General features: G+C 37.5%; 1 protein-coding gene and 1 pseudogene across 1 annotated transcript in view; one reads left to right on the top strand and one right to left on the bottom strand.

Moving 5' to 3' along the window:
• LOC147328247 (complement C3-like) overlaps nt 1-26,090 on the top strand; it is a 31,530-nt gene extending 5,440 nt beyond the window's left edge. The window contains exons 6-43 of the mRNA XM_086296475.1: nt 644-726; nt 1,523-1,610; nt 1,732-1,834; nt 2,043-2,163; nt 3,731-3,846; nt 11,652-11,798; nt 12,088-12,187; nt 12,272-12,366; nt 12,458-12,649; nt 12,787-12,942; nt 13,181-13,310; nt 13,395-13,463; nt 14,060-14,254; nt 14,347-14,467; nt 14,545-14,633; nt 14,755-14,894; nt 15,090-15,308; nt 16,712-16,775; nt 16,910-16,999; nt 18,098-18,301; nt 18,508-18,583; nt 18,691-18,850; nt 19,037-19,132; nt 19,383-19,533; nt 21,617-21,702; nt 21,940-22,017; nt 22,117-22,272; nt 22,361-22,423; nt 22,517-22,598; nt 22,764-22,812; nt 23,234-23,324; nt 23,431-23,517; nt 23,612-23,726; nt 23,871-23,960; nt 24,484-24,576; nt 24,662-24,745; nt 25,169-25,313; nt 25,399-26,090. Coding sequence (XP_086152601.1) covers nt 644-726; nt 1,523-1,610; nt 1,732-1,834; nt 2,043-2,163; nt 3,731-3,846; nt 11,652-11,798; nt 12,088-12,187; nt 12,272-12,366; nt 12,458-12,649; nt 12,787-12,942; nt 13,181-13,310; nt 13,395-13,463; nt 14,060-14,254; nt 14,347-14,467; nt 14,545-14,633; nt 14,755-14,894; nt 15,090-15,308; nt 16,712-16,775; nt 16,910-16,999; nt 18,098-18,301; nt 18,508-18,583; nt 18,691-18,850; nt 19,037-19,132; nt 19,383-19,533; nt 21,617-21,702; nt 21,940-22,017; nt 22,117-22,272; nt 22,361-22,423; nt 22,517-22,598; nt 22,764-22,812; nt 23,234-23,324; nt 23,431-23,517; nt 23,612-23,726; nt 23,871-23,960; nt 24,484-24,576; nt 24,662-24,745; nt 25,169-25,313; nt 25,399-25,540 — 4,366 coding nt within the window. The 3' untranslated portion in view covers nt 25,541-26,090. The remainder of the gene's footprint in view (nt 1-643; nt 727-1,522; nt 1,611-1,731; nt 1,835-2,042; nt 2,164-3,730; nt 3,847-11,651; nt 11,799-12,087; nt 12,188-12,271; nt 12,367-12,457; nt 12,650-12,786; nt 12,943-13,180; nt 13,311-13,394; nt 13,464-14,059; nt 14,255-14,346; nt 14,468-14,544; nt 14,634-14,754; nt 14,895-15,089; nt 15,309-16,711; nt 16,776-16,909; nt 17,000-18,097; nt 18,302-18,507; nt 18,584-18,690; nt 18,851-19,036; nt 19,133-19,382; nt 19,534-21,616; nt 21,703-21,939; nt 22,018-22,116; nt 22,273-22,360; nt 22,424-22,516; nt 22,599-22,763; nt 22,813-23,233; nt 23,325-23,430; nt 23,518-23,611; nt 23,727-23,870; nt 23,961-24,483; nt 24,577-24,661; nt 24,746-25,168; nt 25,314-25,398) is intronic.
• Nucleotides 9,708-11,166, bottom strand: LOC147328248 (uncharacterized; annotated as a pseudogene).
• Nucleotides 26,091-26,624: the final 534 nt, after the last annotated feature.

The following is a 26,624-nucleotide window of genomic DNA, read 5'->3' as shown; positions in this document are numbered from 1 at the left end:
CAGAGCAGTTAGAAAGTAGTTTCACATTATATGTGAATGATTTTATAAAGAATTAACTAAACATCACAGGGTAATTTTATTGGCAGTATGCCATGCATTTAATGCCCCTTAAAACATTTTTGTCTTGCGTTTTCATCACAAAAAGGTGTTCGTGTCTGGCAGTAAGATGTTCCCTATTTTGCTGAAAAGGGTGTGCATAGGATTTTATCCAAGCTTGTTGTGATGTCACTAAAGCAGACATTAAAGTAGACATTAAAAGATAAACAAAGGAAACTTTCAGCAAATACAGTAAAAGTGGATTCTGCTTAACACACAAAACCTGGCAAACACACTTACAATTATTCATAAACATCAGCATTTCAACATATGCATGTTAGCATTTATGTTACTCATCTAAAAGCATCACCATGTCTCAGTTAAAAACAAAAATATGCCAAACTACACACACATCATTCTGGATATTTAAGCACTATGAGTGTATTAAATTGGGGATTCAGCTCTGCACATTTAAATTGGATGAGTCTTTAGGGAATTGAGAAAACCAAAACAGCAACAGAATTAGCCACTGAAACATGCCATCGTCCTGGAAGACATCCTTCACATGTCAGTCTGACTCTATGTACATGTGTTTGTCTTTTGAAAGCACTGGACTGTGGAAAGTGATGGCGAGTTTCCAGAGTAAACCACAGTTGAGCTATTCTGCAGAATTTGAGGTCAAGGACTATGGTGAGCTATCTCATGGGCATTTTCATCATAGACTGCATTTAAAAGATGGATGTAGGTATCATGCCACCGCCTTGTGAAGCTCTGTTTCTGAAGTCTCTAAGCATTTTTGGCTGTCACCATATTAGTAGCACACTCTTGCTTATTAACTAATATGGAGCATCATTTGCAATGTAAAGATTACGTTGTCATGAAATCGCTGTGTGCCAAGCAGGATTTGGGACCCAAAAAGGCAGGAAACAAATTCAAAATTACCTTTAATGCTTTACTTTAAACGGAATGAAAAAGTCCAACACAGTAGCAGTAGTGGGAGCAAAGAAACTAAAAATGTGGAAACAGAGCTGGAAGACATGAGGAAGGACACAACAAAGGACAATGGGAGATGAGGATGGGAGAGGAAACCAGTGGGAACACAAGTGAGGTTAACTAAAATTAGAGAACATCAACTTGACACAACTAAACAGTGGAACAAAAAATACAGAAATACAGAGACTAGGCTGAAGGACCAAAACACATAAATGAAACTAGGACAGAATGGATCAGAAAAGGGAATTAACTCACCTAACAAACAAACAAAATTAGAAGCACAAGAAAATAATACCATACCCACCGAAACATAAACAAACAAAACAGATTTTTTTTTCTTACTTGCTACAAAGAATGCAGGTTTAAGGCTTCTCCCCATTTTCTGGACTCACTTTTCAGGCCCAGGGGTTAAATCCACTTTAGATATAACCTGTACAACAATACTTTTACCCTCTTTACTTTATCTTCACCATACAGTAAAATGTCATTTCAGTGCTGCCCAATTTCGAGGTCAAGCTGACGCGTGAAAATCCTTTCTTCTATGTGGACAGTGATGAGCTCACCATCAACATCAAAGCTACGTATGTAAAATGTTTTTTAGATTTTAGATTGTTGTTTTTTTATGTTTTTTTTATGTTTTTATTTTAATCATACCCATTTGTTGGCCTCGTGAGCTTATTAATTACTTTCTTGTGGCTTTAGCTATCTGTTTGGTGAAGAGGTGGATGGGTCAGCTTTTGGGGTATTTGGAGTTTTGCATCAGGACCAAAAGACAAATTTTCAGGCCTCGCTTCAGAAAGTGTCGGTACATACTCACACATTTGTTCATCACTGTTGTGTGCCATCACTTCATCTTTATTATTGTGTCTTTCTGTCGCACACATTTTTCTTTTACGCACATGTATTAAAACACATGCAAAGAATGGAACAAATGTTTTCTGTTTGGGTCTAAGCTGCAATATTTTCATCCAGATGAAATAAAGCACTAACATTATGTGTGTTATGTGTTGTAGATTGAGAATGGTGTAGGAACAGTCACGCTGAAGAAAGAGCACATCAAACAGACCTTTGAAAACATCTCCAGCCTGGTGGGGAGCTCCATATTTGCAGCTGTCAATGTGCTGACAGACAGCGGTAAGAAATGGTAAAAGAGAGCATGTGAGTGTAATTAAAAATATCAAAGGTGAATGTTAATTATAGTAGTACACCTATAGCTAACACAAGCATTAATGGGTGTGTAAATAGCTGTGTTACTGAAATACTCTCAATAAGATGAAATACACCCACCAGCCACCTTGTTGGGTACAACTGTTTGACTGCTTGTTAATGTCAATCCCCAATCAGCCAACAACATGCCAGTTACTCAATATTGGTCTATAGACATGATCAAGATGACCTTCTGAAATTCAAACCAAGCATCAGAATGAGAGAGATGGATGTTTTGATTGACAAACTGGTCTGAGGATTGCATAAACTGCTGATATTTTCACACATAACCAAAAAATAGGAAATATCCCGTGAGCAGTCATTCTCTGTGCAAAAAGCTACACAGTAAACTATATAACTATGTAACTGTGTTTGGAGTTCTGGTGTTCTCTGGCAATTATCTCAGAATAATGTATGTGAGCCATCTCAAGGTCTTTTTGAAGGGCTCTGGCAGTGTTTCTCTCTGCACAGAGGAGCAGATATCAGCCCGGCTGTTCAGTTAATGCCCTTCCTAGTCCTGTCCAGCTCTCGTTGTGTCTTCTTTTCCACCTCATTTCTTGATATATCCTCTGTAATATTAAGACTATGTTGGGAGACACCGCAAACCTTACCTAACTTCCTGTGCAACCTGAATACATTTCAGTAACAGTCTAATGCCAGTAGTGACAAGCACACTAGCAAAAAGCAACCATCTGTGTCTGTGTCTATATGTCTATAGTCTGATATTGTCTTTTGGGCAGTGTCTTCTTGTTGCCTTTTCAGTGTTCCTGTTGTTGCTTTCATTTGGATCAAAAAAGATAAGATTCATATACAATGATTTATGCTTTCTAACTTGATAGACTTATATGCCTGAAGTTTAACTGGCCTTGTCTTATGTTCCCTTAACATTTTTGATCTGTGTATTGTAAAACAAATCCTACATGTAAATTTTAAAAAGTTACTAATTATTAATTATATTAAGTAATTACATTGTTAGATTATTAAAGTCCCCTGTTCAGCCAAATTAACTCTTGATATTATTATCTTTATAAATTTAAACACGGTTTTGGTAAATATTTAATAATGCCTGTACAATCAGTTCTCAGTTCTCCACTCTCTCTCTCACACACACACACACACACACACACACACACACATAGAAAAACACAGAACAGGGAGAGAGACAACCATGTGGAAAACACAACAGAGGACAGACGGAGACTTGTCCTGTGTGTGAAATTTCGCTTCCATTTTATTGGGATTAATTGGGATCATAGCATTCATGGCGCAATATTAAATGTAGTCCTTATATTGTATTTATGTTGTGCTATTAATATACTGAGAGCCAACAACTTAAAATGCATCTGAGTTGCTTTTGAAATACTGCACCAAAAACATGTACATTTAACTTTCTATATTACCGTTTCCCTGAAATCTTTGCTTGTCTGTTTTTATTGTGTTTTAAAGTGCTAATAATCCTTTTTAATTCATATATTTAATGTAATTGTTTGTACAGGAAGTGAAATGGCAGAGGCAGAGCTGACAGGTATTCAGATTGTTACATCACCTTACACCATCCACTTCAAGAAAACGTCCAGATATTTCAAACCAGGAATGTCCTTCGATGTTGCGGTAATGTGAATTACCTTTATTTGCATGTTTGTAAAAATAAAACTATGGTTAGATGATCTGAGATACATAAATAGTCACTTTAGAAATGACCACTGGATGGCATTGTCACAGTCTGGCAGAGGGAGACGGTATGGATTGACGAAAAGGACCCATAACGCAGACTCCAAGGAACAGGGAACAAAACTTAAATATTAACAAAAAGCGAGCCGTTTAATGGGGCAGGCAAAAAAGGTACAAACAAAGGGCAAAGAAAACTGAAGCAAAACTAACATTAACGTAAACTGGGTGAACTAAAAACAAACATGAAAAAACCCTCAACATGAAACTTGGCCTGGATGGAACAATACATGAAACATGGAAACATGACGTGAACAACAGACAACCTGACAAAGAATGAGCAGAAACACACAGGCTAAATACACACAAGGGTGATTAGGGGAAGTGGAAACTCATGGGGAAAAAGCTGACTACACTGACGTAGGACATGGACCTTCAAAATAATTTTTATTTTATTTTTTTGTTGTTCTCCCCATGAAAAGAAAACAACAAAAAATAAACATGAAACAACATCGTAAAATTGCCACTACCAGGATCGTGACAGAGCCCCCCCTTCAAGGGCGGATTCCAGACACCCTAAACTAGGGATGCACCGATACCACTTTTTTGGAAATGAGTACAAGTACTTGCATTTCAGTACTCGCCGATACAGATACCGAGTACTTAATAAAAACATGATTTAAATTTGCAGGTAACAGCTTTAGTCCTATAATTTAACAAAAAACAAACAAACAAGGGACTAGTTTGGAATTAAGAACATTTATTTAAAATGAAAAGTTCCTCAAAGGGGGCGAGGATGGCAACAGTCGTCTCCATAAGAGCCCATTGGTGAGCGGTGAGATAGTCAGGGAGTTCGTGCACTCGCTTTTGCTCAATGAGGGACTGGAGCATGTAATACGTGCTGTTCCAGCGCGTCTGTACGTCCTGCTGCAGTCTCTTTATTGGCTGGTTGAGCCTGAATGTCCTCGAGGCGGGAGTAGGCTAAGGCGGAATGTTTAAAATGCCCAACTATTTTCCGTCCCACTGCTATAGCATCAGCTATGCTCCTCTGTGCTAATAAGCGTGGGTAAACTCTTTGTACTCGTTGTTGTGTTGGGATTTTAGGTGCTTGATTAAATTGCTTGTGTTAAATGCGCTACCTTTAGAGCCTCCTCTGGACAATTTCGCTGAGCACAATTTGCAGTCCGCCTTTGTTTTCGCGTCTTCGTTCACTTTGAAATAGTTCCACACAGCTGATATGTCTCGCCTCGCTTTCTCCCCGCTCTGAGCTGCAGCCGGGGCCTGGGGGCGGGCACTCGGGGCCTGGGGGCGGGCACTCGGCGCCTGTGATTAACCCCTTACATGCCGCTCAAACATAGACAGCTCTCAGACCGTGGTATTGGGGGACTTTTAACGAGTACTTTAGAAAATGTGGTATCGAGGCCGATACCCGATACCGGTATCGGTATCGGTGCATCCCTACCCTAAACCATGAAAATTCAATTCAATTTTATTTATATAGCGCCAAATCACAACAAAAGTCGCCTCAAGGCGCTTCATAGATACAGAGAAAAACCCAACAATCATATGACCCCCTATGAGCAAGCACTTTGGCGACAGTGGGAAGGAAAAACTCCCTTTTAACAGGAAGAAACCTCCGGCAGAACCAGGCTCAGGGAGGGGCGGCCATCTGCTGCGACCGGTTGGGGTGAGAGAAGGAAGACAGGATAAAGACATGCTGTGGAAGAGAGACAGAGGTTAATAACAGATATGATTCAATGCAGAGAGGTCTATTAATACATAGTGAGTGAGAAAGGTGACTGGAAAGGAAAAACTCAATGCATCATGGGAATCCCCCGGCAGCCTACATCTATTGCAGCATAACTAAGGGAGGATTCAGGGTCACCTGGTCCAGCCCTAACTATATGCTTTAGAAAAAAGGAAAGTTTTAAGCCTAATCTTAAAAGTAGAGATAGTGTCTGTCTCCCGAATCCAAACTGGAAGCTGGTTCCACAGAAGAGGGGCCTGAAAACTGAAGGCTCTCCCTCCCATTCTACTTTTAAATACTCTAGGAACAACAAGTAGGCCTGCAGAGCGAGAGCGGAGCGCTCTAATAGGGTGATATGGTACTACAAGGTCATTAAGATAAGATGGGGCCTGATTATTTAAGACCTTGTATGTGAGGAGCAGGATTTTGAATTCAATTCTGGATTTAACAGGAAGCCAATGAAGGGAAGCCAAAACAGGAGAAATATGCTCTCTCTTTCTAGTCCCTGTCAGGACTCTTGCTGCAGCATTTTGGATTAGCTGAAGGCTTTTCAGTGAGTTTTTTGGACATCCTGATAATAATGAATTACAGTAGTCCAGCCTGGAAGTAATAAATGCATGAACTAGTTTTTCAGCGTCACTCTGAGACAGGATATTTCTAATTTTAGAGATGTTGTGCAAATGGAAGAAAGCAGTCTTACATATTTGTTTAATATGTGCGTTGAAGGACATGTCCTGGTCAAAAATGACTCCAAGGTTCCTCACCGCGTTACTGGAGGCCAAGGTAATGCCATCCAGAGTAAGAATCTGATTAGATACCATATTTCTAAGATTTTCAGGGCCGAGTACAATAACCTCAGTTTTATCTGAATTAAGAAGCAGAAAGTTAGCGGCCATCCAGGTCTTTATGTCTTTAAGACATTCCTGCAGTTTAACTAATTGGTGTGTGTTATCTGGCTTCATGGACAGATAGAGCTGGGTGTCATCTGCATAGCAGTGAAAATGTATGCTATGTCTTCTAATGATACTGCCTAAGGGAAGCATGTATAATGTAAACAGAATTGGTCCTAGCACTGAACCCTGTGGAACTCCATAATTAACCTCAGTGTGTGAAGAGGACTCTCCATTTACATGCACGAATTGATTGATTGATTGATTGATTGATTGAATCTTTATTTTGAACATGTTGAAAAAGTATAAAAAAAAAAAAATAGAATTAAAAGAGACAAATGAACAAAGCAAACAAAAGGAAAACGAGCAACCACAACTCCAAATAACGTCCATGTTCAAAAAGGAGCAGGAAGAAGCATAAGCTTATTTAATCCCACCCCTTTTCCACTATCTAGTATCAATAGACTACAGAAATACCTCCTTGTAATTACATTATATGTTATGTGTAATTTTTTTTTTTTTTTTTTTAATATATACACATATATGTTTCTATCTATCCATACCTACGTATATACACACATACGCACATATACACATTTTCAATAACCCCATTAACACCTGAAGGATACACAACCTACAATTACATATATATATATACATACATACATATACACATACATATATACCCATACCAACAAACCCGTGCATGCGCACACACATGAAAATATTAGACAAGAACACCCTATCAAATCTCTACCTTTTCCCTGTACCCTGTAAAAACCATATCCTTAAACCGCTTTTTAAACTGCGCCATGCTTGGACATTGCTTCATATCTTTACTTAGTCTGTTCCACAGCTTCACTCCACACACAGAGACGCAAAAACTTTTTAATGTTGTATGGATACGAGGATGTTTTAAATTTAATTCCCCCCTCAAATTGTATCCCCGTTCCCTTTTAGAAAACATTTTTAGAATATTGTCAGGAAGCAGGTTATTTATTGCTTTATATATAATTTGTGCTGTGAGAAAATGAACCAGATCTGTGAATTTTAGAATTTTTGATTTTAAGAATAGTGGATTTGTATGATCTCTGTAACCAGTTTTATGGATTATCCTTATGGCCCTTTTTTGTAATATAAAGATTGATGATAGCGAACATTTGTAAGTATTGCCCCAAACCTCTGCACAGTAATTCAAATACGGTGCAATCAGGGAACAATAGAGAATGTGGAGTGATTTGTGGTCCAGAATGTGTTTTACTTTACTCAAGATTGAGACACTTCTTGAAATTTTGTTATGTATATGATTTATATGAGACTTCCAGTTTAATTTATCATCTATAATCACACCAAGAAACTTATGTTCAAGTACTCTTTCAATTTCCACACCATCTACATGAATCTGCACTTGTGCATTTCTAAGGGAATTCCCAAATAAGATAATTTTAGTTTTACTTAGATTTAGCGATAGTTTGTTCCTGTTAAACCATTTTTTAATTTTGCACATTTCTGAAGTAATTGTATCCAGCAGCTCCTTTAGATTCCCCCCAGAACAAAAAATATTTGTGTCATCTGCAAATAATACTAATTTTAATATATCAGATGCCTTACAAATATCATTTATATAAATAATAAATAATTTTGGACCCAGTACAGAGCCTTGTGGAACACCACAAGCAATGTCCAAGCATGATGAGGAATGGACACCCAGCTTCACAAATTGTTTCCGGTCACTTAAATAATTTTTCACCCATTGCAGTACAACCCCCCTAATCCCATACCGTTCCAGTTTATTAATTAATATGTCATGATTGATTGTGTCGAATGCTTTCTTGAGATCCAGAAATACTCCAGCTGCATACTGTTTCTGATCTATAGCATTCGTAATCTCCTCAATTGATTCGATTAATGCCAGAGATGTTGATCTTTTTGATCTGAATCCATATTGACTGTCAGAGAGTAATTTATATTTATCTAAGAATTTGTCTAATCGTTTATTAAACAGGTTTTCTAGGATTTTGGAGAATTGTGGTAGTAAAGAAACAGGCCTGTAATTTGTGAAGTGGCGTCTATCCCCGGTTTTATACAGCGGCACAACTTTAGCTATTTTCATTTTGTTTGGCACTTTTCCCGTCTGAAATGATAAGTTGCAAATATATGTTAGAGGTCCTACAATTCCTTCAATGACCTTCTTGACGATTTTCATGTCAATATCATTACAATCAGTGGATGTTTTATATTTACACATGTGTACAATGTCAATTATTTCTTTTTCCTCCACTGATGTGAGGAACATTGAGTTAGGGTTCCTATCAATCAGGTTTTCACTACATTCTACTGATGGCAGTGACTCAGGAATTTGTTCTGCCAGTTTTGGTCCAATATTTACAAAATAATGATTAAAGCTGTTGACCTTATCAGCAGTGTTTTCCATAATATTGCCATTATCGATAAAGTATTGTGGATAACTTTGTTGTCCAGAATTATTTTTAATGATACCGTTTAAAACATCCCATATTCCTTTCATATTATGTTTATTGTTGTTCAATATTTTACTATAATACTCCTTTCTACATACACGTATAATATTGGTCAACTTATTTTTGTATTTTTTATATTTATTTTCAGCTTCTTTTGTTCTTTGTTTTAGGTATTCCCTATAGAGTGTATTTTTCTTTTTACATGCATTTTGTAAACCCTTAGTGAGCCATGGTCTATCTGAATATTTGTGCTTTCTGTTGTATTTTATTGTTGGACAGTTTTTATCGTACAACTCCATGAATATTCTTAAAAATATGCCATATGCAATATCAATATCAGCTTCTTTGTACACCTTGTCCCAGTCCTGATTTAATAGATCGTTCTTAAATGCAGTCATAGTTTCTTCTGTCCTTACACGTCTGTATCTCAGTTGTTCTTCATGCTGATTTTTCTTATAATTAGTGTCATAAACTGCAAAAACTGGTAGGTGATCACTGATGTCATTAATTAATATTCCGCTCACAATGTTGTTTTCCATATTGTTAGTGAAAATATTGTCAAGTAAGGTGGCACAATGTGGTGTAATTCTGCTAGGCCTGGTTATTTTAGGATGTAAACTCAAACTGTACATAGTGTTTAGGAATTCGTCGGTCATTTTATGCTTTTTCGGATTCAACAGATCAATATTAAAATCACCACAGATAAACATAACTTTTTGATTTGTTTTAGAGAATATTTCCTCTATGAAGTCATTAAATACTTGAATACTAGAGCCAGGTGTTCTATATATACAGCTAATTATTACATTTTTTTCTTTTTCCTTATAAATTTCAATTGTTATACATTCTAGTAAATTATCAATTACAGTTGTCATACTTTCTACCACCTTGTAGTTTAGGTTTTTATCCACATACACAGCTACTCCCCCTCCACTCTTGTTCCTTCTATTTACAAAATTCACTTCATATCCCTCCAGTCCAAAGTCCATTCCTTTCTCCGCATTGATCCATGTTTCAGAAATGGCAATAATTCCAAATGGATTTGTCAACTCATTTAGATATTCCTTTATATTGTTGAAGTTGGCATACAGACTTCTGCTATTAAAATGGATTATTGATAATTTATTTTCCGTGTTGATGGTGTGCTTAAACTGTTCATCAGTGAAGTAGCAGCAGTTACAGCTGATGTTGTAGAAGAAATTATTTTCCGGGTCTATATCCTTTTCTAAGTCTAGAACATTATGGTCTGTGTATCGAAATGTTCTCAGTTCCAGATTATCATAAAGAGAATTCCAATGAGTTATGTTGATATTGTTGCCGGATGCAGATGAAGTTCTTTTGGACTGTGCCATGTGTTGTGTTGTGTGTCACGTCACATGTGTATTCATACCTCCAGAGTAAGTTGACCTCAGTATTTGTCCAGCTCTTCCATATTTCTGATGACCAACACTTTGGCTTGTTCCATTGAGTTTAATGAATACTTTGCAGTTGGTGGTCCATGTATTTTGAATTTTTCCCTGTTTCTTCAAGTAACGTGCTTTCCTGGCAATGTCCGCATTTCTTTTTATCAGATGTTCGTTCATGAAGACATCGGATCCTTTCAGTTTCCTTCCTTGTTTTAACAGTGCTGTTTTCTGTTTTCTGTTTGCAAATCTCACAATGATGGCTGGTTTGTTACTGTCATTTTTTCGGGGTAGAGGGTGGCAAGCCTCAATGTTGTTATAATCCACTTCCACACCTTTGGACCGTAGAAAGGTAACCACTTGATGCTCCGTGGAGTTGACATCTTCCTCTCCTGGCCCTCCTACATTGTCAGTGGCGACCGCCCGGGCGTATGACCGGGGTTTGATGCGAAGCCCCGTGATGATAACATCGTTCATCCGGGTGTACTGCTCCAAATCCGCCACTCTGTTCTCCAGGTACGCCAGCCGCCGATCCTTCTCGGCGTTCTGGATGCGGAGAGCCTTAACTTCCTCGACCAGGTCCAGGATGGCTTTCTGCTGCAGTTTGACAGTAGAAATCTCCTCTGTCATAAACTCCAGCGACTTCTTAATATCGTCTCCTTCCTCGGCTGACAGAACTTTTTTCGGGCCCATGCTGAGAGACGCTCTCGTAGCTTTGCCGTGACGACCGGCTAGCTACTTCCCAGAATCCAGAATTGGAGTCTATTGGATAGATATGATACAAACCACTGCAGCGCAGTACTTGTAATACCTACAGCATGTTCTAATCGCTCTAATAGGATATTATGATCAACAGTATCGAACGCTGCACTGAGGTCTAGCAGGACAAGCACAGAGATGAGTCCACTGTCAGAGGCCATAAGAAGATCATTTGTAACCTTCACTAAAGCTGTTTCTGTGCTGTGCTGAGCTCTGAAACCTGACTGAAACTCTTCAAATAAACCATTCCTCTGCAGATGATCTGTTAGCTGTTTGACAACTACTGAAAAGAGAAAGAACAAGAAAATAAACATGAAAGAAAATCGTAAAATCGCCACTACCAAGATTGTGACAGGCATTGTGAAAAATGTGAATATTTGCTTTGACAGCGTTGACGGAGAAGTATAAAGATGGTCAAAAGGAGTAGATAAAATGATAAAAATCATTGTTGTTTTGCTTTGTTTTGCAGATTGAGATTTTGAATCCTGATGGCTCTCCTGCACAAGGTGTTGCAGTGATGATTGACCCAGGTGATGTCCAAGGCTTTACCGCAGCTAATGGCATGGCGAGGCTTACTATCAATACAGTCAATAATCCTCAACCAATGAAAATCATAGTAAGTCATAAAACCTAATAGTTTTCAGTTGTTAGATAAGCTTATCTGATATGCAAGAATCTTCAAATCCCCAGTGGGAGAAATTTTTAAAGATACTATTAGGTTAATTGTCTCATAATTATTATTCTGTATATATTTAGTTGTTACTGAATACTGGCTTTGATATAATTAAATTCAACTTTGCACATAAAGCAATGTTGTACTGTACATGGGTCACCTCTATATGCAGGCTGAATGAAAGTGAGAGCGAAGTCAATTACTTTATTAGCTTACGTGTGCTTTATTGTAGGCAAAGACCAACGATGTTAAAATTTCACCTGAAAGGCAAGCGTCAGCCACCATGACTGCTCTCCCATATGCCTCTCAGAGCAACTGTTACATTCACATAGGTATGTACTGAAATAACATTAGAGAGGTAGTGACATCCAAAAATAAATAAATTCTTAAGTCAAATTTTTTTAATGTTTTTAAAGGGGTGGATACAGCTGAAGTAAAAAACAGGCAAAACATGAAGATCAACATTCACCTCAGTGGGCAGCAAAATGTTCAAAATGACATAACGTACTTGGTGAGATACATATTTACTTACACAACAAACGTACATAGTAGACTGTACATACATACGAGATAAGTGTTGATGTTCAGTTTCTTATCTCTAGATACTTAGCAGAGGTCAGCTCGTGAAATATGGCCGTTACAGAACAAGTGGTCAAATAATGATATCCTTAATCATCACTGTTACCAAAGACTTGCTGCCATCTTTCCGCATCATCGCCTATTATCATCCAAATGATAACGAAGTTGTGTCAGACTCTGTCTGGGTGGATGTAGAAGACTCCTGCATGGGTTCGGTGAGACGCATAATAATGATGTAGCAATTTAAGTGGGAAAATTACACACCTGCGCACCACAGTTAAAGTTAGTATATTTCCCATTTACAGTCTGGTTGCTTTAACGAATACAAATCTACTTTTCCTTCCTTCTCCAGCTGCAGCTTCAATCAGAAGCTGGTTCTAAATTCTATGAGCCTCGCAAAATATTTAGCCTGAAAATCACAGGTGATCCAGAAGCCACAGTTGGACTGGTCGCAGTTGACAAAGGTGTATACGTCCTAAACAGTAAGCACCGTCTAACCCAAAAAAAGGTAATTTATTTTTCATTTATTCCCCTTCAAAATGACTTTAAGGAGTTTAAGGCTCACACTTTAACGGCAGTGGACTAAAGATACAAGTTGTTGCATTTTTTGCTCAAGAACATTTTAATATGTAAAGGTATGGAGGAAGACTAAACCAAAAACTATAGAAATAACTGCCAGCACACTCATAGCTGAACCCCAAACTTAAACTATCTGCTTCTCTGTGTGTATAACGTCCATACTGTAGATTTGGGACACTGTGGAGAACTATGACACAGGGTGCACACCAGGTGGAGGGAAGGATAGCATGAGTGTATTTTATGATGCTGGGCTGCTGTTTGAGTCAAATACAGCTTCTGGAACTCCTTACAGACAAGGTAACCTCTTTTTTACTCTCACACTTGTATTACTTCTTTCTTCTAAAACCAAAATAGTAAAGTCTAGTCTGTGTTTATTTCCAGAGCTGAAATGTCTGAACCCCAACAGAAGAAAAAGGGCCGTTGATATGATGAATGTCACAACTACCTTATGTAAGATCAACAAACACTTACATGATCTTCTGTCATACACTTCAGGCTTTACAAACAACTCCTTTTGTTGCTAACATTTCTAAAGCTTAACTTTTCCATGCTATATGATTGTACAAGAAAAAATAAGTAAAATGTCTTTTTTTTCCTACAATACTACAAGATTTATTTATTATGTACAATAGTTCAGTCTGTCTCATCTACAGCTACAACAATTTTTATACTCCAATTCATTTTCCACATTCTGCGTTTGTGTTTTCTTATTCAAATTATAGTTTAATTATATGGAGAACATTTATAGGTTGTTTTGATTTAAAGTACTAGTTTTATCACTATTTGAGACTTTCCACTTTGCTCTGTTGTTGTACCAAAGTAAACATTTTTAAGTTTTTTTTTTCTATTTTGAGCTAAAGTAACATAAATGACCAGTAAAAAAATGTGACAATGATTGTCAAATTCAATTAGATTTAGAAACTTTTTTTTATTTCTAATAAATAAACTAATTATTAGTCTTTTATACCTCTGTGTAAAAAAAAAAAAAAAAGGGTCAGAAGGAGTCTCACCTTTTATCTTTCTGTTAAATGCTATTTTCTCTACAGTGAGTCAATATAAAGACAAACTGGAACGTGACTGTTGCTTAGATGGAATCCGGGAAACCCCAACTTCATCTAACTGTGAGAAGCGCAGTGAGTTTATCGCTGATACAGCCTGTTTTGAGGCTTTCCTGCACTGCTGCAAGGAAATAGAAAAAGAGAGAGCTGAGAGGAAGGAGGATGGCCTCAAACTGGCTCGCAGTAAGAAACACGAACAATGGATGGAAGGTGGTTATAAATGGTCCTACTGGTCACTATAAAGGAATAAAAATGTGAACGTTTTAAAACTTCAGGTGAGGATGATGACAGCAGTTTCATGGACAGCAATGAAATTGTTTCCCGCACCAATTTCCCTGAAAGTTGGCTGTGGTCTGATATCAAATTGCCTGCTTGCCCTGCGAACAGAGCTAGATGGTTAGTGAGCTGAAATATAGAATTGAAATATCTTAGTACCTTCACTACCTTCACTGTGTTAATATTTCGTTTTTCAGTGAAACAACATCAGTTTCGAAAAATGTTCCTTTGCAAGACTCAATTACAACCTGGCAGCTCACTGGTATTAGTCTATCAAAAACTCACGGTGAGGATGAACTGATATAATTTGTCTCTAGATCAAGGAGCCAACCTATAGCTCATCAACTGGTCTTTCTTTTGCTGTGTTTGTGTCTTTGTCCGTTTTTCTTTTTTTCTCTTTTTTGAAGGTATCTGTGTGGGTGATCCATTAGAGATAGTTGTCCGTAAAGATTTCTTTGTTGATCTGAAGCTACCGGACACTGCTGTTCGTGGGGAGCAGCTAGAAATTAAGGCAGTCATCCACAACTATGGTCCCAATCTTTACACAGTAAGCCTGGTTCACCCAAGCACGTCAACACCACCATAATGTTCCATTCAATGACATTTTATCATCATCATTAATATTATTATTATTCAGTTAACTGTTCTTCAGTGGAACTTGATCAGAGACTGTAGCGATTTTTTATATTCTGTAGATTATCACAAAAAGTGTTTGAAATCCTTGAATGAATTTATTTTCAAGGTGCGCATTGATCTGACTGAGGCGGAACATGTGTGCAGTGCAGCATCTAAACGTGGGCAATTTCGTCAGGAGATTAAAGTCGGGGCCAAAAGTATACGATCTGTACCATTCACCATCATTCCTACAAAAGAGGGACAGCACCGCATTGAGATCAAAGCAGCTGTCAAAGACTCAGAATTGGGTATCAGTGATGGAATTGTGAAAATGCTACAAGTAGTGGTAAGAAAGAAAGACATATTCTACCAACTCACATAGCTCCCTACCTTTAAGAAACACATGAAGTCATTGAATGCAGCCAGATATGCAGGGTACAATTAAATACATTTAGAAATCAAGCATAGCATTGGTACAGGCAGGCACCAAAGTCAAGCTCAGCACACATTCCAGTTGAGCTATCACCTATGATCATTCTAAGGGTCACATATAGAGTGCCCCTTTTAGTCCCTGAAGCCTGCCAAACCTTCGGTTAATCTAAAAAATGCTTTGGAACCTACCTCCATCCTCCTTTTTATCCTGTCTTTTTTTTTTTTTTTTTTTTTTTTTTTTTGTGTCCCGTTTGGATCTTTAGCCATCAGAATTGTTGTCTTAAGGCCAAGAAAGATGCCAAGCGGATTTATTTTACCAAGTGGATCATCATGGCCTTGCCATATTGGTCCATTTGATTGACCTTTATTATAATTATGAATTTATTTTATTTTCAGTTGCTACAAACGGGACAGACATGACTGGGGGATAGGACAGGGAGAAAGAATGAAAGAAAGAGAGGGAGAGAAAGAAAACCAAAGGGGAGAAGAGACGGTGAGAAGGGGGGGAAGAAAGAAAAAAAAACACCTGGGTCATCTGTATGGAGAAAAAAAACAGAAGAGAAAGCAAACAACAAAGAGCAACATAATAAAAAAAATGGCACCATCACAATAAACTAGCTAGCAGTAGATATCAGTAGATACTAAATAATAAACGATATTGTGCAGCACGCAAGATAGACAGCGCACAATGTGCTTTGAGGCAGCAGCCAAGAAAGCTGTAGTCCGCGTCTGTGAATACCCGTGTGTACACCTGTGTGCATACCTGTGTGGATCAGCATGCTTGCATTCCAAAGGTTTCTCCATGTAACGATCTGCTAGGGAGTGTGGGGGGGCCACAGCCCCGTCCTCCAGGGTATGAAGCAGATATGGAGGAGATCAAAACTCCAGACATCCAGAGGCTCCCAGAACACAAGAGACCAAGCAAGTGTCCTGTGTCTGATGCGACAATCCACACGTTTTACACTCAACTCTCCCTCAGCATATAGTAGTTTTCTGGGGAGGTTTAAGATTTCATTTTTTGTTTGCTTGTTTGAGTTTATATTACTTTGTTAGACTGCCAAAACACAGTATCCATCCTTTTTGCCATGGCTTTTCGAGCCAGGTTGGCACACTCGCTGCTCTTCCCATACCATCCTTCCTCGATGTGTGCTTGTAAGTGTAGGAAATATAAATTACTGCTGACTTAAAGTTGTTCTTTTTATTAGTGGATCTGGCTTAACTAAACTGAGATACTTCTTATAACCAAATCCACCTAGGACAAACAATTCTCATCTAAATTTGTTGTACAGCAAGTTAAAAAGTTGCTTGTTTTTTCAGCCTGAAGGCATATTGATCAAATCTACTCATACTCTAACTTTGGACCCTAAACAAAGAGGTACAGGTGAGTATCAATGTTAAGTAGCTCCAGTTAAAGAAAAGATAGTAACTTATTCATTTGCTTATAGCCTGATAATGAACAGCTATCATCTCTGGTTATTTTTTGTAAGTATTAATGAAACTTTTTCAACTTTATAGATGGCAGACAAGTGGAAATCCTCAATAGCAAGATTCCTGTGATAGATTTTGTTCCCAACTCACCTACCAGCACACAAATCTCACTAACAGGTAAGATATACACATCAGAGTGCCTGCAGTGTCACCTCGGTATTACTGGAGAGATAAGAGGCAGTGGTGCCAACAGGACTAAATTTCATTCACATGGCAGTTCCAGTGTCATGTCAGATTACTCACAGTAATAGTTTCTGCAGACTTTCAGCACAGTCTTGTCTGCTTGGGAAAAGCACTAGCAATATTCAACATGCAGTGACATATCGTCAGTGATGATCACACTAATGATCAGCCTTCAAATGCTTACATCATATCTGCCAAAAAAAACCAAACATTTCAAGCATATTAATTAATTAAAATCATTCATATTATTAAAATTATATGTAAAATGCATATGGGATTACTGTATTTATTTGGTAAGAGCTACGTGTTCCACCATTGGTGTAACTTTGTGCTGAACATTGGGGGGGTCAAGATCTCTGTCTAAATAAATAAATAAATCTGGGTAAATTCCCAGATGATTAAATGTACAACTATTTTGCTGGTATTAACTGAGTAAATGAGTAAATAAAATCAACAGCCTATTTATGCAGAACTGCTCCCAAGAAACACAGATGTTTACATCAGTGCTGTAACAACTTGTACTGTTATAACTGCACATTACTTTTCTCAGCTTATATATACACTAACTTATTGGAAGTTACATGTCTACTTTTTAATGCACAGGTACAATACACAATCTGCACTTTTCTAATTATTCTAAATATTCTTAACTATTTAAACATCTTTCAATATCCTGCTCTGTTTGCACACTATCTGTACGCTAATTTCAACAGCTGTACTGTACTCTGCTCTGGTAACTATTGTCTTTGATGTAAATATGTAAAAAAAAATAATAATAATTTTGTTTTCTGTTCTGTGTCCTGTTCTTTTTGTATATGTGCTTTTCTTTGCTGCTGATACAACCAAATTTCCCCTTGTGGGACAATTAAAGGATTATTCTATTCTAATTCATAATTTTATTGTAGGGGTTATATTGGTTGGGTCTGATTATTGGAGGGGTCATAACCCCCCTTACCCCCCTGGAAATTACGCCCCTGTGTTCCACCTTGTTCTCAGTGGCAAATGATGAGACTGGTTGTGTATTAATTTCAGGGAAACAACAGAGAAACGTGCTCAAGAACACAATTAGTGGGGAGTCAATGGGTGGTCTGATCTATCAGCCTTCAGGATGTGGAGAGGAGAACATGATTCACATGACCCTACCAGTTATCGCAGTCACATATTTAGACAGAGCCGATCTCTGGGAGGTTGCGAACATTGACCAGCGTCATCAGGCCCTCCAGCACATCACAACTGGTAAGTTAACACAAACTGTTAGCACAGGTATGAGAGATTTCTTTTTTAAAGCCCTGTGTGTAAAAACCAAAGGTCACACTTGGCAGTAACAAGCAATACAAAACCACCTAATTTAAAAATACTATTCAAATAGGTTTTCAGTAACTTTTAGTACAGAGTTTGAACAATAGTGAATAACTTGAGTTTACTTTCTTTGGTTTGTTTAGGATACCACAACCAACTTGAATACAGTAAAAAAGATGGATCTTTTGCTAGGACTCAGGATGAACCCAGCAGCACCTGGTGAGGCCTACAGTTGTTGGTTTTTAATATGTAAATGTTTGCATATTTTCTCACTCGGATTATGACTATTTGTTGATTTTACATATACACCTTCTTTCTTCTACTAGGTTGACAGCATATGTTGTCAAGGTGTTCGCCCTGGCCAACAATCTGATAGCAGTGCAAAGTGAAGTGATCTGTAACGCTGTCAGGTTTCTGATCGTGAACACACAGCAACGTAACGGCATGTTTATGGAAGTTGGAAGTGTGTCCCTCAAAGAGATTCTTGTGCGTGCACTGATTTCATTAACATTAACTCTTCATTTTAACAAAAGCCTGCATAAAATACAAACCTGCAGAATAGTATACCAAATGTCATTTTGGATGAATCAGCAAACTTTTATTATTAAATATATTAAGAAGTAGTATATATATCAGTAGTTTTGACATGCTTGTGTGTATTTGCGTGTACAGGGTGATGTGCTTGACACAGACTCAGATGCCTCCTTTACAGCTTTCTGCGTCATTTCTATGCAAGAGTCACACACAATATGTGCTCCAACTGTTCATGTGAGTGCCTTTTTGTTCGTTATCTCTCTTTTTTTAAAACTTTTACGCACAGAATGTGAAACCCAGTAGTCAAATATAAAAAATGAAGGATAGTGTGTTTACTGATCTATCGAAAGACTGGCAGTCTGTACATTTTGTTCCCATATTGCAGATCTTTAAACATCTGTGCAGCTGCAACTTAAATCTTACCCGTCGACGTGATCTTACATTTCTTCTACTTTTCTTTCCTTCATTGTTTCTTTCTATCCAGAATCTGCAAGCGAGCATAGACAAAGCAGTGGGCTACCTGGAGAGGCGTCTGCCAAGCTTAGTCAACCCTTATGCTGTTGCCATAACATCATACGCCATGGCCAATGAAAACAAACTAAACCGAGAGATCTTCTTTAAGTTTTCTTCCCCAGGTGCTGTAACACAACAATCCAAAATATAAAGATAGTAGTACTAAAGTGGAATAATAAATAGCTTGTGCAAAACTACATCAACAACCGCATCACAAAAACTTGGGTCAAACGGATTGACTCTCATGTCTAACATTCACGTACATGTTAGCTTATTAGAGATTCATGTAAAGCATCAGTGTGGTTGTGTAGTTACCTGCAAGAAAGAAAAGCTCAAAAATGCTATAAATATATGCGTGCTATTTAGCATTCCAGGAATTGTTCTGTAGTTCAGTGCATATCCTAGCTTTCTATAAACGCAAGATAAAGTGGCCTAAAAATGTATTTTGACATTATGGCTACGTTCACACTGCAGGTCTTAATGCTCAATTCCAATTTTTTGATCAAATCCGATTTTTTTGTTTGCTTGTTCACACTACAACTAAAATGCGACAGCAAACGTGCTCTAGTGTGAACGCTCAAAGCGGCCCGCATGCGCAAAAGAAGACGTCACACACAACGCGCTCTGTTTAGACCCAGAGCAAACAGTATTGTTTGACTGATGGCCCTTAATGTAAAGACTTCGGACTTTATGTTTCCCAATTTTTGCTTTAAGTTATTTTGTTATTTACATAATAATGTAGATAACCTAATAATTATCCTTATTGCTGTTTTAGAGGAGCGGTGCTTCAAAGGATAGTTGCAGATTTCTGTCATAATCTGCAGATTATACAGTACAAATAAAATGTTCACGTTGTCTTCCCAAGAGTTTCGCTGGATGGCCAGGAAGCGTTCACGATGGCTGTGTCCCAATTCAGGGTCTGCACGCTTGAAGTACGCGCACTGTGCGTACTATAAGTACGAGAAGTGCGGAAGTGAGAGGCTTGTGAAATGGGACGGTCTAGCCTTCGTCGCGCTGTTCAGGTTGCCTAGCAACCATGATACTAACCGCGAGAAACGTTACATACAGCTTTGTTTGACATAAATGAAGGAGAAAAAATGTGAAAGAAAATGATTTTTTTTAATACACATCTGTCAACTGGAAAGCACAATTGTTAGTATTTTAAGTATTCTATCTATTTTATTTATTGAATTTTATTGTTTTATTTATATTTTGATATTGCTAGGGATGATGCAATGATCGGGGACCATTCTTAATTTCGTTGTTCTCATGACAATGACAATAAAGTTTCTGATTCTGATTCTGACAAGCAGAAAGTTCCACACAAATGAGTTTGTTAGTTTTGAAGTTATATACAACTCAAAATCTGTACAAATAGATGCGTATTCTGACACCCAATAATGACTTTACTAAAGATCAGAGATTGGTTTTATTGCTTTCTGTCGGTTAGCTTGTAGAGCAGCTTGACAACATTTGAGTGTGGACCCAACCAGTCTCTGTGACAGTTTTGGCGACAGCTATTAACAGATTTTTGTTCTCCATGACATTTTTTTAATCTATTTTTTAGCAGCCACGGTAAGTGGAGAAGTTTAGTTTGGATCATTTATGTAGTGTAGGAGGTTTTACTAAATGAGTGACTCGAACATTTTGGATCAACATCCTGCTGGATGAATGTGTAACCTTTTTTGGGGGGTATATTTCTTTAAGCGTGATTCTAAAATATATGACATGAGTGTTTGTGATTCCATCTTTATATGCACGTTCACCTGCCACATCGTAAGAAAAAGAAAGTAAGACACTGATGTTTGCGCCTCTGTGTTTTTCCCTCCATCCATCCATCCATCTTCTTCTGCTTATCCAGTGTGCATTTATTCCTAGCAATCTTCTTTGGGTTCCTTCTCTTTCCATAGGACCAACAATTATCTACTGAGTTGTATCTGGTAACTATTACTGAAGTAACAACAAGCATTGCATTTCTGCATTTCACTCCTCCTTTTTTCTTCAATCCTCCACCCAGCCAGCACCTATCAAATAGCAGCTTTCTTTTTGAAAAAATGGAATGCATTTTTCTTGTGTATGAACTTGTGTATATATTTATATAACCTTACCCACCTATTATCAAGTTTATTATAAAAATTATTTAAATTAAAGATTAGACAGAGCACCACATTACTTGATGCAAAACTGTCTCTGTGTTTTGCTTAGATTCGTCCTATTGGCCTTCACCTGCAGGACGAGTTTTCACAGTGGAGGCCACGGCTTACGCTCTATTGGCTCTTGTTAGGGCCAAGGTAAGTATCTGTGTCACAGAGCAGTACATGTAGCTAAAGTGTACATGTAATAGAAGATTGAGCTGCCAGGCAGGAGGAAATGAGGAAGACCACAGAGAAGATAATAGATGTAGTGTAGGAGGATATGCAGAGGTCTGTGGAAATCGTGCTTATTATATAACAGCTTTGATAAGATTTTCTATATTTAACTAAAATAAGACAAATACACTGTATTTCAACCCTTTTTTTCCATTAAAGGCCTTTGATGAAGCAAGACCAATTGTCCGATGGTTCAACAAACAGATCAGAGAGAATGGAGGCTATGGGTCAGCTCAGGTAAAGAAGACATCTTAATATCCTCATGTACTGATCCACTGATGAAGTTAATCTTGCTCTGGCCACAAATTATTGATCACTGATCATTTTTCTCCCCAGGCCACAATGACAGTGTACCAGGCAATAGCAGAGTACTGGACCAGTGAAAAAGAGCCAGATTACGATCTGAATGTGGACATCTTGTTGCCGGGGAGGTCAAAGCCTGATAAATACAACTTTAACTGGGAAAACCACTTTGCTACAAGAACATCTAAAGTGAGAAAGTGTTCTTTTTCACATAAGTAAATACACAGCATCTCTGTTCCTTCTGCTTGCTATGTGTTGATTTCTGCATCCTTAACAGATCAACGTCATAAACCAAGACGTGAAAGTGTCAGCCACAGGACCAGGAGAAGCAACACTGACGGTAAGTAAAATGCAATGTTTTGGTTGTTTATTTGTTGTTTATTTGTTTCCTTGTGTTTGAATTTGCTGTAAGCTCCTGTTGTCTGTATCACAGATAACGTCGCTGTATTATGAACTGCCGAAAGAAAAAGAAGACAACTGTCAGAAATTTAACCTGTCAGTGCAGCTCCTTCCAGGTAATTTGCTGCCCTCTGTCGGTTTATCCATCTTAAGATAACTGTACACATTTTTTGACTATCTATGTGAGGTAATTTTCTTATTTTAATTTGATTTTTTCCGAGCTTTTTAAAAATAAATACTGTAAATCAGATTTAAAGTCTTCCATTGCTTTGCCTCTGCAGAGTCGCTGGGTGATGATGAAAACATCTACAACCTAAAAATTAAGGTTTTGTAAGTAGACAAAAAATAAATATATGTATATTTCATTGAACTTTTCAAATGATTTGATTTCCGTTAAAGGTTTTAACAATATTATATATTATTCCCACCAACAAATGAACAACCTTGAGCTCACACTTGGAAAATTTGTGAAATTAAGTCACCAGGCAGAAAAACACCTGTTGCGACCGCGCACGGGGCGATCTGCACTAACCCGCTAATGGAGATTTGCCCTGTTGATGCGGTTATGCCGTTAACGTCATTTTAACAAGATTAGCGCTGACAGCACTAACAATTTTATTTAAAACATTTCTCTCACAGCTCTTGTTTAGAGCTATACAGATTTGTAACTTTTGTGTCTTTTACTGCTGATAAAGAAATTGTTCTTGCCTTTTCATTCTTTGATTACTTATTCTCCCTGTTCTGTTTACAGCTATAAGAACAAGGAGCGTAATGCAACCACACCAGTCTTGGATATAGGCTTGCTAACTGGCTTCACTGTTAGCACAAAAGATCTGGATTTAGTAAGAAAAATAAACACAAATGGGCTCAAATTGTTCAGAATTCAGTATTTCTAATTAAGGAGGCATCTTTAAATTTTGAACCGTGGATGTGTGTGTTTCATTGTAGCAAGCCAAAGGGCATGCCCGCACTATTTCAAAATACAGGCTGAGCACTGAGTCAGAGAGAAGATTGCTCACCATTTACCTGAACAAAGTAAGCGATCAGTGTTCCCCCTCTCTCTACTTTTTCTCTTTTGACCTGTGCTCACATCATTTTTTAATTCCTTTTCATAACTTCTCTCCTCTAGGTTCCTTACACGGAGCTGGAGATTGCCTTTAGGGTCCATCAGAAACTGAGAGTGGGCATCTTACAACCAGCTTCTGTATATGTCTACGAATTCAGCGACCAGCTACAAAGTGATCGTGAGTTTGGCATCTTTGAATCGTTTTTTGAGCGTAAAGGATTCATCTTTGCTTCCAGTAGATTTCACTTCATGTGGTTGGGTGCAATATTACATTTTTAAATGTACTACAATGGTGCAAAAACATCTTTATTTGTCAATGCAGACACAAAATGTGTGAGATTCTATCATCCAGAAAGGAAAACTGGAGAGCTGCTGCGCCTCTGTAGAAATGATGAATGCATATGTGCTGAAGGTAAGCAGGAGATGACGCTACATACATTTTTTTTAACCTCTGAAATTCTTTATTAAACATTTTTGGTATACAAAGGTTAGAACAGGTAGATTGTACACAATACTTGGAAGTTTTTTTTTCTTTTTTTTAACTATAAAAGTACTTTAGACACTCCGTGACAAATACACCCGTGTGATTCAATCGCATCAATGTGGCCAAAATCTTTGAGGAATGTTTCCAGCAACTCTTTGAATATGTTTTGTGACGAGTTGCGGAGGCAACCTGATACTACCAAGATGTAATGACTCGGCTGCTGGGTGTATATTGCAGTTGCTAGTTAGTTTTTGGTAATGTATTTGACCCATGAGATGTATGATTCTATTGTTTAATAGGAGCTCATCTGTCAGTCAAATGCAGATAACACAAACACAGCTCTAACATATTTAAAATGTGGCTTAGATCCATGCAGCCATCACCAGTCCACAAAATTCCACATAATCTCATTTAGTTCCTTTATCCCTTTGTGCCTGTTGTATATTTCCAGAGAATTGTAGTATGCAGAAGAAGGGAAAAATCAACAATGATGAACGCAAAGATAAGATTTGTGAGACTACAGTGAGGAGCAAAATAGATTTTGGTAAGTTTGTTTTTAATAAATATGGAATAAATACTCTAAGGAACAGAGCAGGTGAGCTAACAGTCTACAAACTGTCTGTCCTCAGCATACAAAGTGAGCGTGGAACAGTTTAAAGATGGTTTGTCCACAGACATTTACACAGTGCAGGTGCTGGAAGTCATCAAAGAAGGTAGGTTGATTTTATTTAAACCTGTGACAGTACCAAAAGTGTTTGCGATTTGTATTGTTTCCCTATCTGATCCCCTATGGTGATACCAGATATCTTCTTTGTCTGAATTTAAGACATTTTCAGCCATCATTATTTTCAAATATTTGGCTGAGAATTTCTCAGAATTAAAATGCCACCTAATTTTTCATAGCTGAGCTTCTTCTTAATATGTGAATTTTAAAGGAATCACAATTAAGTATGATTTAGATTCATTTTCTGGGCTCTGACCAATAATTCTTCCCAAACTGCCTACTTATGTGTTTGTTTGTTTTCAGGTAGTTTGCAATCTTTCAGAAGTGATGATTAGAGCTACAAATAATACAAAGAAAATGTAAAAAATTCCTTTGTGTTATTTGCATTTGTTCTTCTATGTATTGATTACAGGAAGTTATGATGTGGGTGCTCAGGGTAGACAGCGCACGTTCCTAGGTTATCCACACTGCAGAATGGCTTTAGATCTGGGAGTGGGCAAAACCTTCCTTATGATGGGAACATCTGGAGATATTTTCAAAGATGAAAAGAGTCAATCGTAAGTTGTTGTTTTTTTCTTCTTGTGATATTGGGAGTATTCATAGATTTGTAAGATTTTTTTCTGTTTTTCACTTTCAAATTAGGTATCAGTATGTCCTTGGTGAGAGAACCTGGATTGAGTACTGGCCTACAGTAACAGAATGTACAACTGAGGAACATAATTCTACCTGTTTAGCCATTAACGAGATGGTCAATGAATACATGATCCGAGGATGTCGAAATTAGTGAAACTGAAGAGAATAAAAAATAATAATCTATAAATATTTTTTAAAGGTTGAGTAAGACACTTCTTAAAAAAAGGCAAACAAAAACCTGCCTTAGCAACACAGAGAATTAGACTAGCTTTCCGAAGGAGAAAATAAAGAAAAAAATCATAAACTGTATATTAAAGACAGACTTCCAGGTCTGTAGTGAGGCCAGTGAGGAAGTGTCTTAAACGTGCATTCTTCCACCACATCCCAAATGTCCCCTGATGGACTGAGACAGAGACAGGAAGAGGAAGACAGGCAAGAATAGAACTGGTCGACTGCAAGGAGATAATAGGTGAATTTTTCAAGTAGTATACAGAAAAATAATCAGTTACTCCACATTTACATTACATTTTGAAAAAATACAGTGTAAATGGTACCTATATTTGGACAAACATGTAAGAATCGTTTGTAAAACATCATGTAACATCATGTGTACGAAGGTGGTTAATAGATAGTTAATAATAACAAAAATAAAATGTCAGCATGTTTACCCATGTAACAACAAATAAAATTATATAACCTGAGTTATATCTGCACTACTTGTCCTTTTAAAAAAAAAATTATTTTATATCGAGCTTTTTTTCCTTCCTCAAAACTTAGGTTACAATGGCAATGTATGCACTGTGAACTGTGCGAGAACAGATTGCCGTCATATTTGATCTTAGTGGCTGCAATTGTGTTTGATAAGCTAACATAGTCACAGTGGAAAATATTGAGAATCACACTGTAACGCACTGGTTTTCAGCACTGATTAATGCTCTGTAGAAATACTCCCAATGCAGCTACTGGTTTTCTCACACAAGTCAAATGAAAGTTAGAACAAAAACGAAGTAAAGGTCATTTTTGGAGGCGCCTTGGATTTCTTTGCAATAAAGTATTTATTTCATGGTCTGAAACTTTTCCTCTGTGTAGAAAACTTGATCAGTCAGTGAAGAGACATATACAGGTCTAAATAACTGTGGCATTGTAATTATTTTTTTGTTTCTTTTGAACAAGTAAACAACAGAAAGGCATTTATATGTCAGCTCTTGGCATTTCTCTACTATATGCATATATAC

The sequence above is a fragment of the Aulonocara sp. 'chitande type north' Nkhata Bay genome, linkage group LG6, assembly GCF_057382095.1.
Source record: "Aulonocara sp. 'chitande type north' Nkhata Bay isolate Kocher_YH1m ecotype deep benthic linkage group LG6, A_spYH_male_GT1.1, whole genome shotgun sequence".
Taxonomy (NCBI): Eukaryota; Metazoa; Chordata; class Actinopteri; order Cichliformes; family Cichlidae; genus Aulonocara; species Aulonocara sp. 'chitande type north' Nkhata Bay.
Note: the sequence above shows the minus strand (reverse complement) of the source record. Positions and strands in the feature narration are given on the sequence as shown.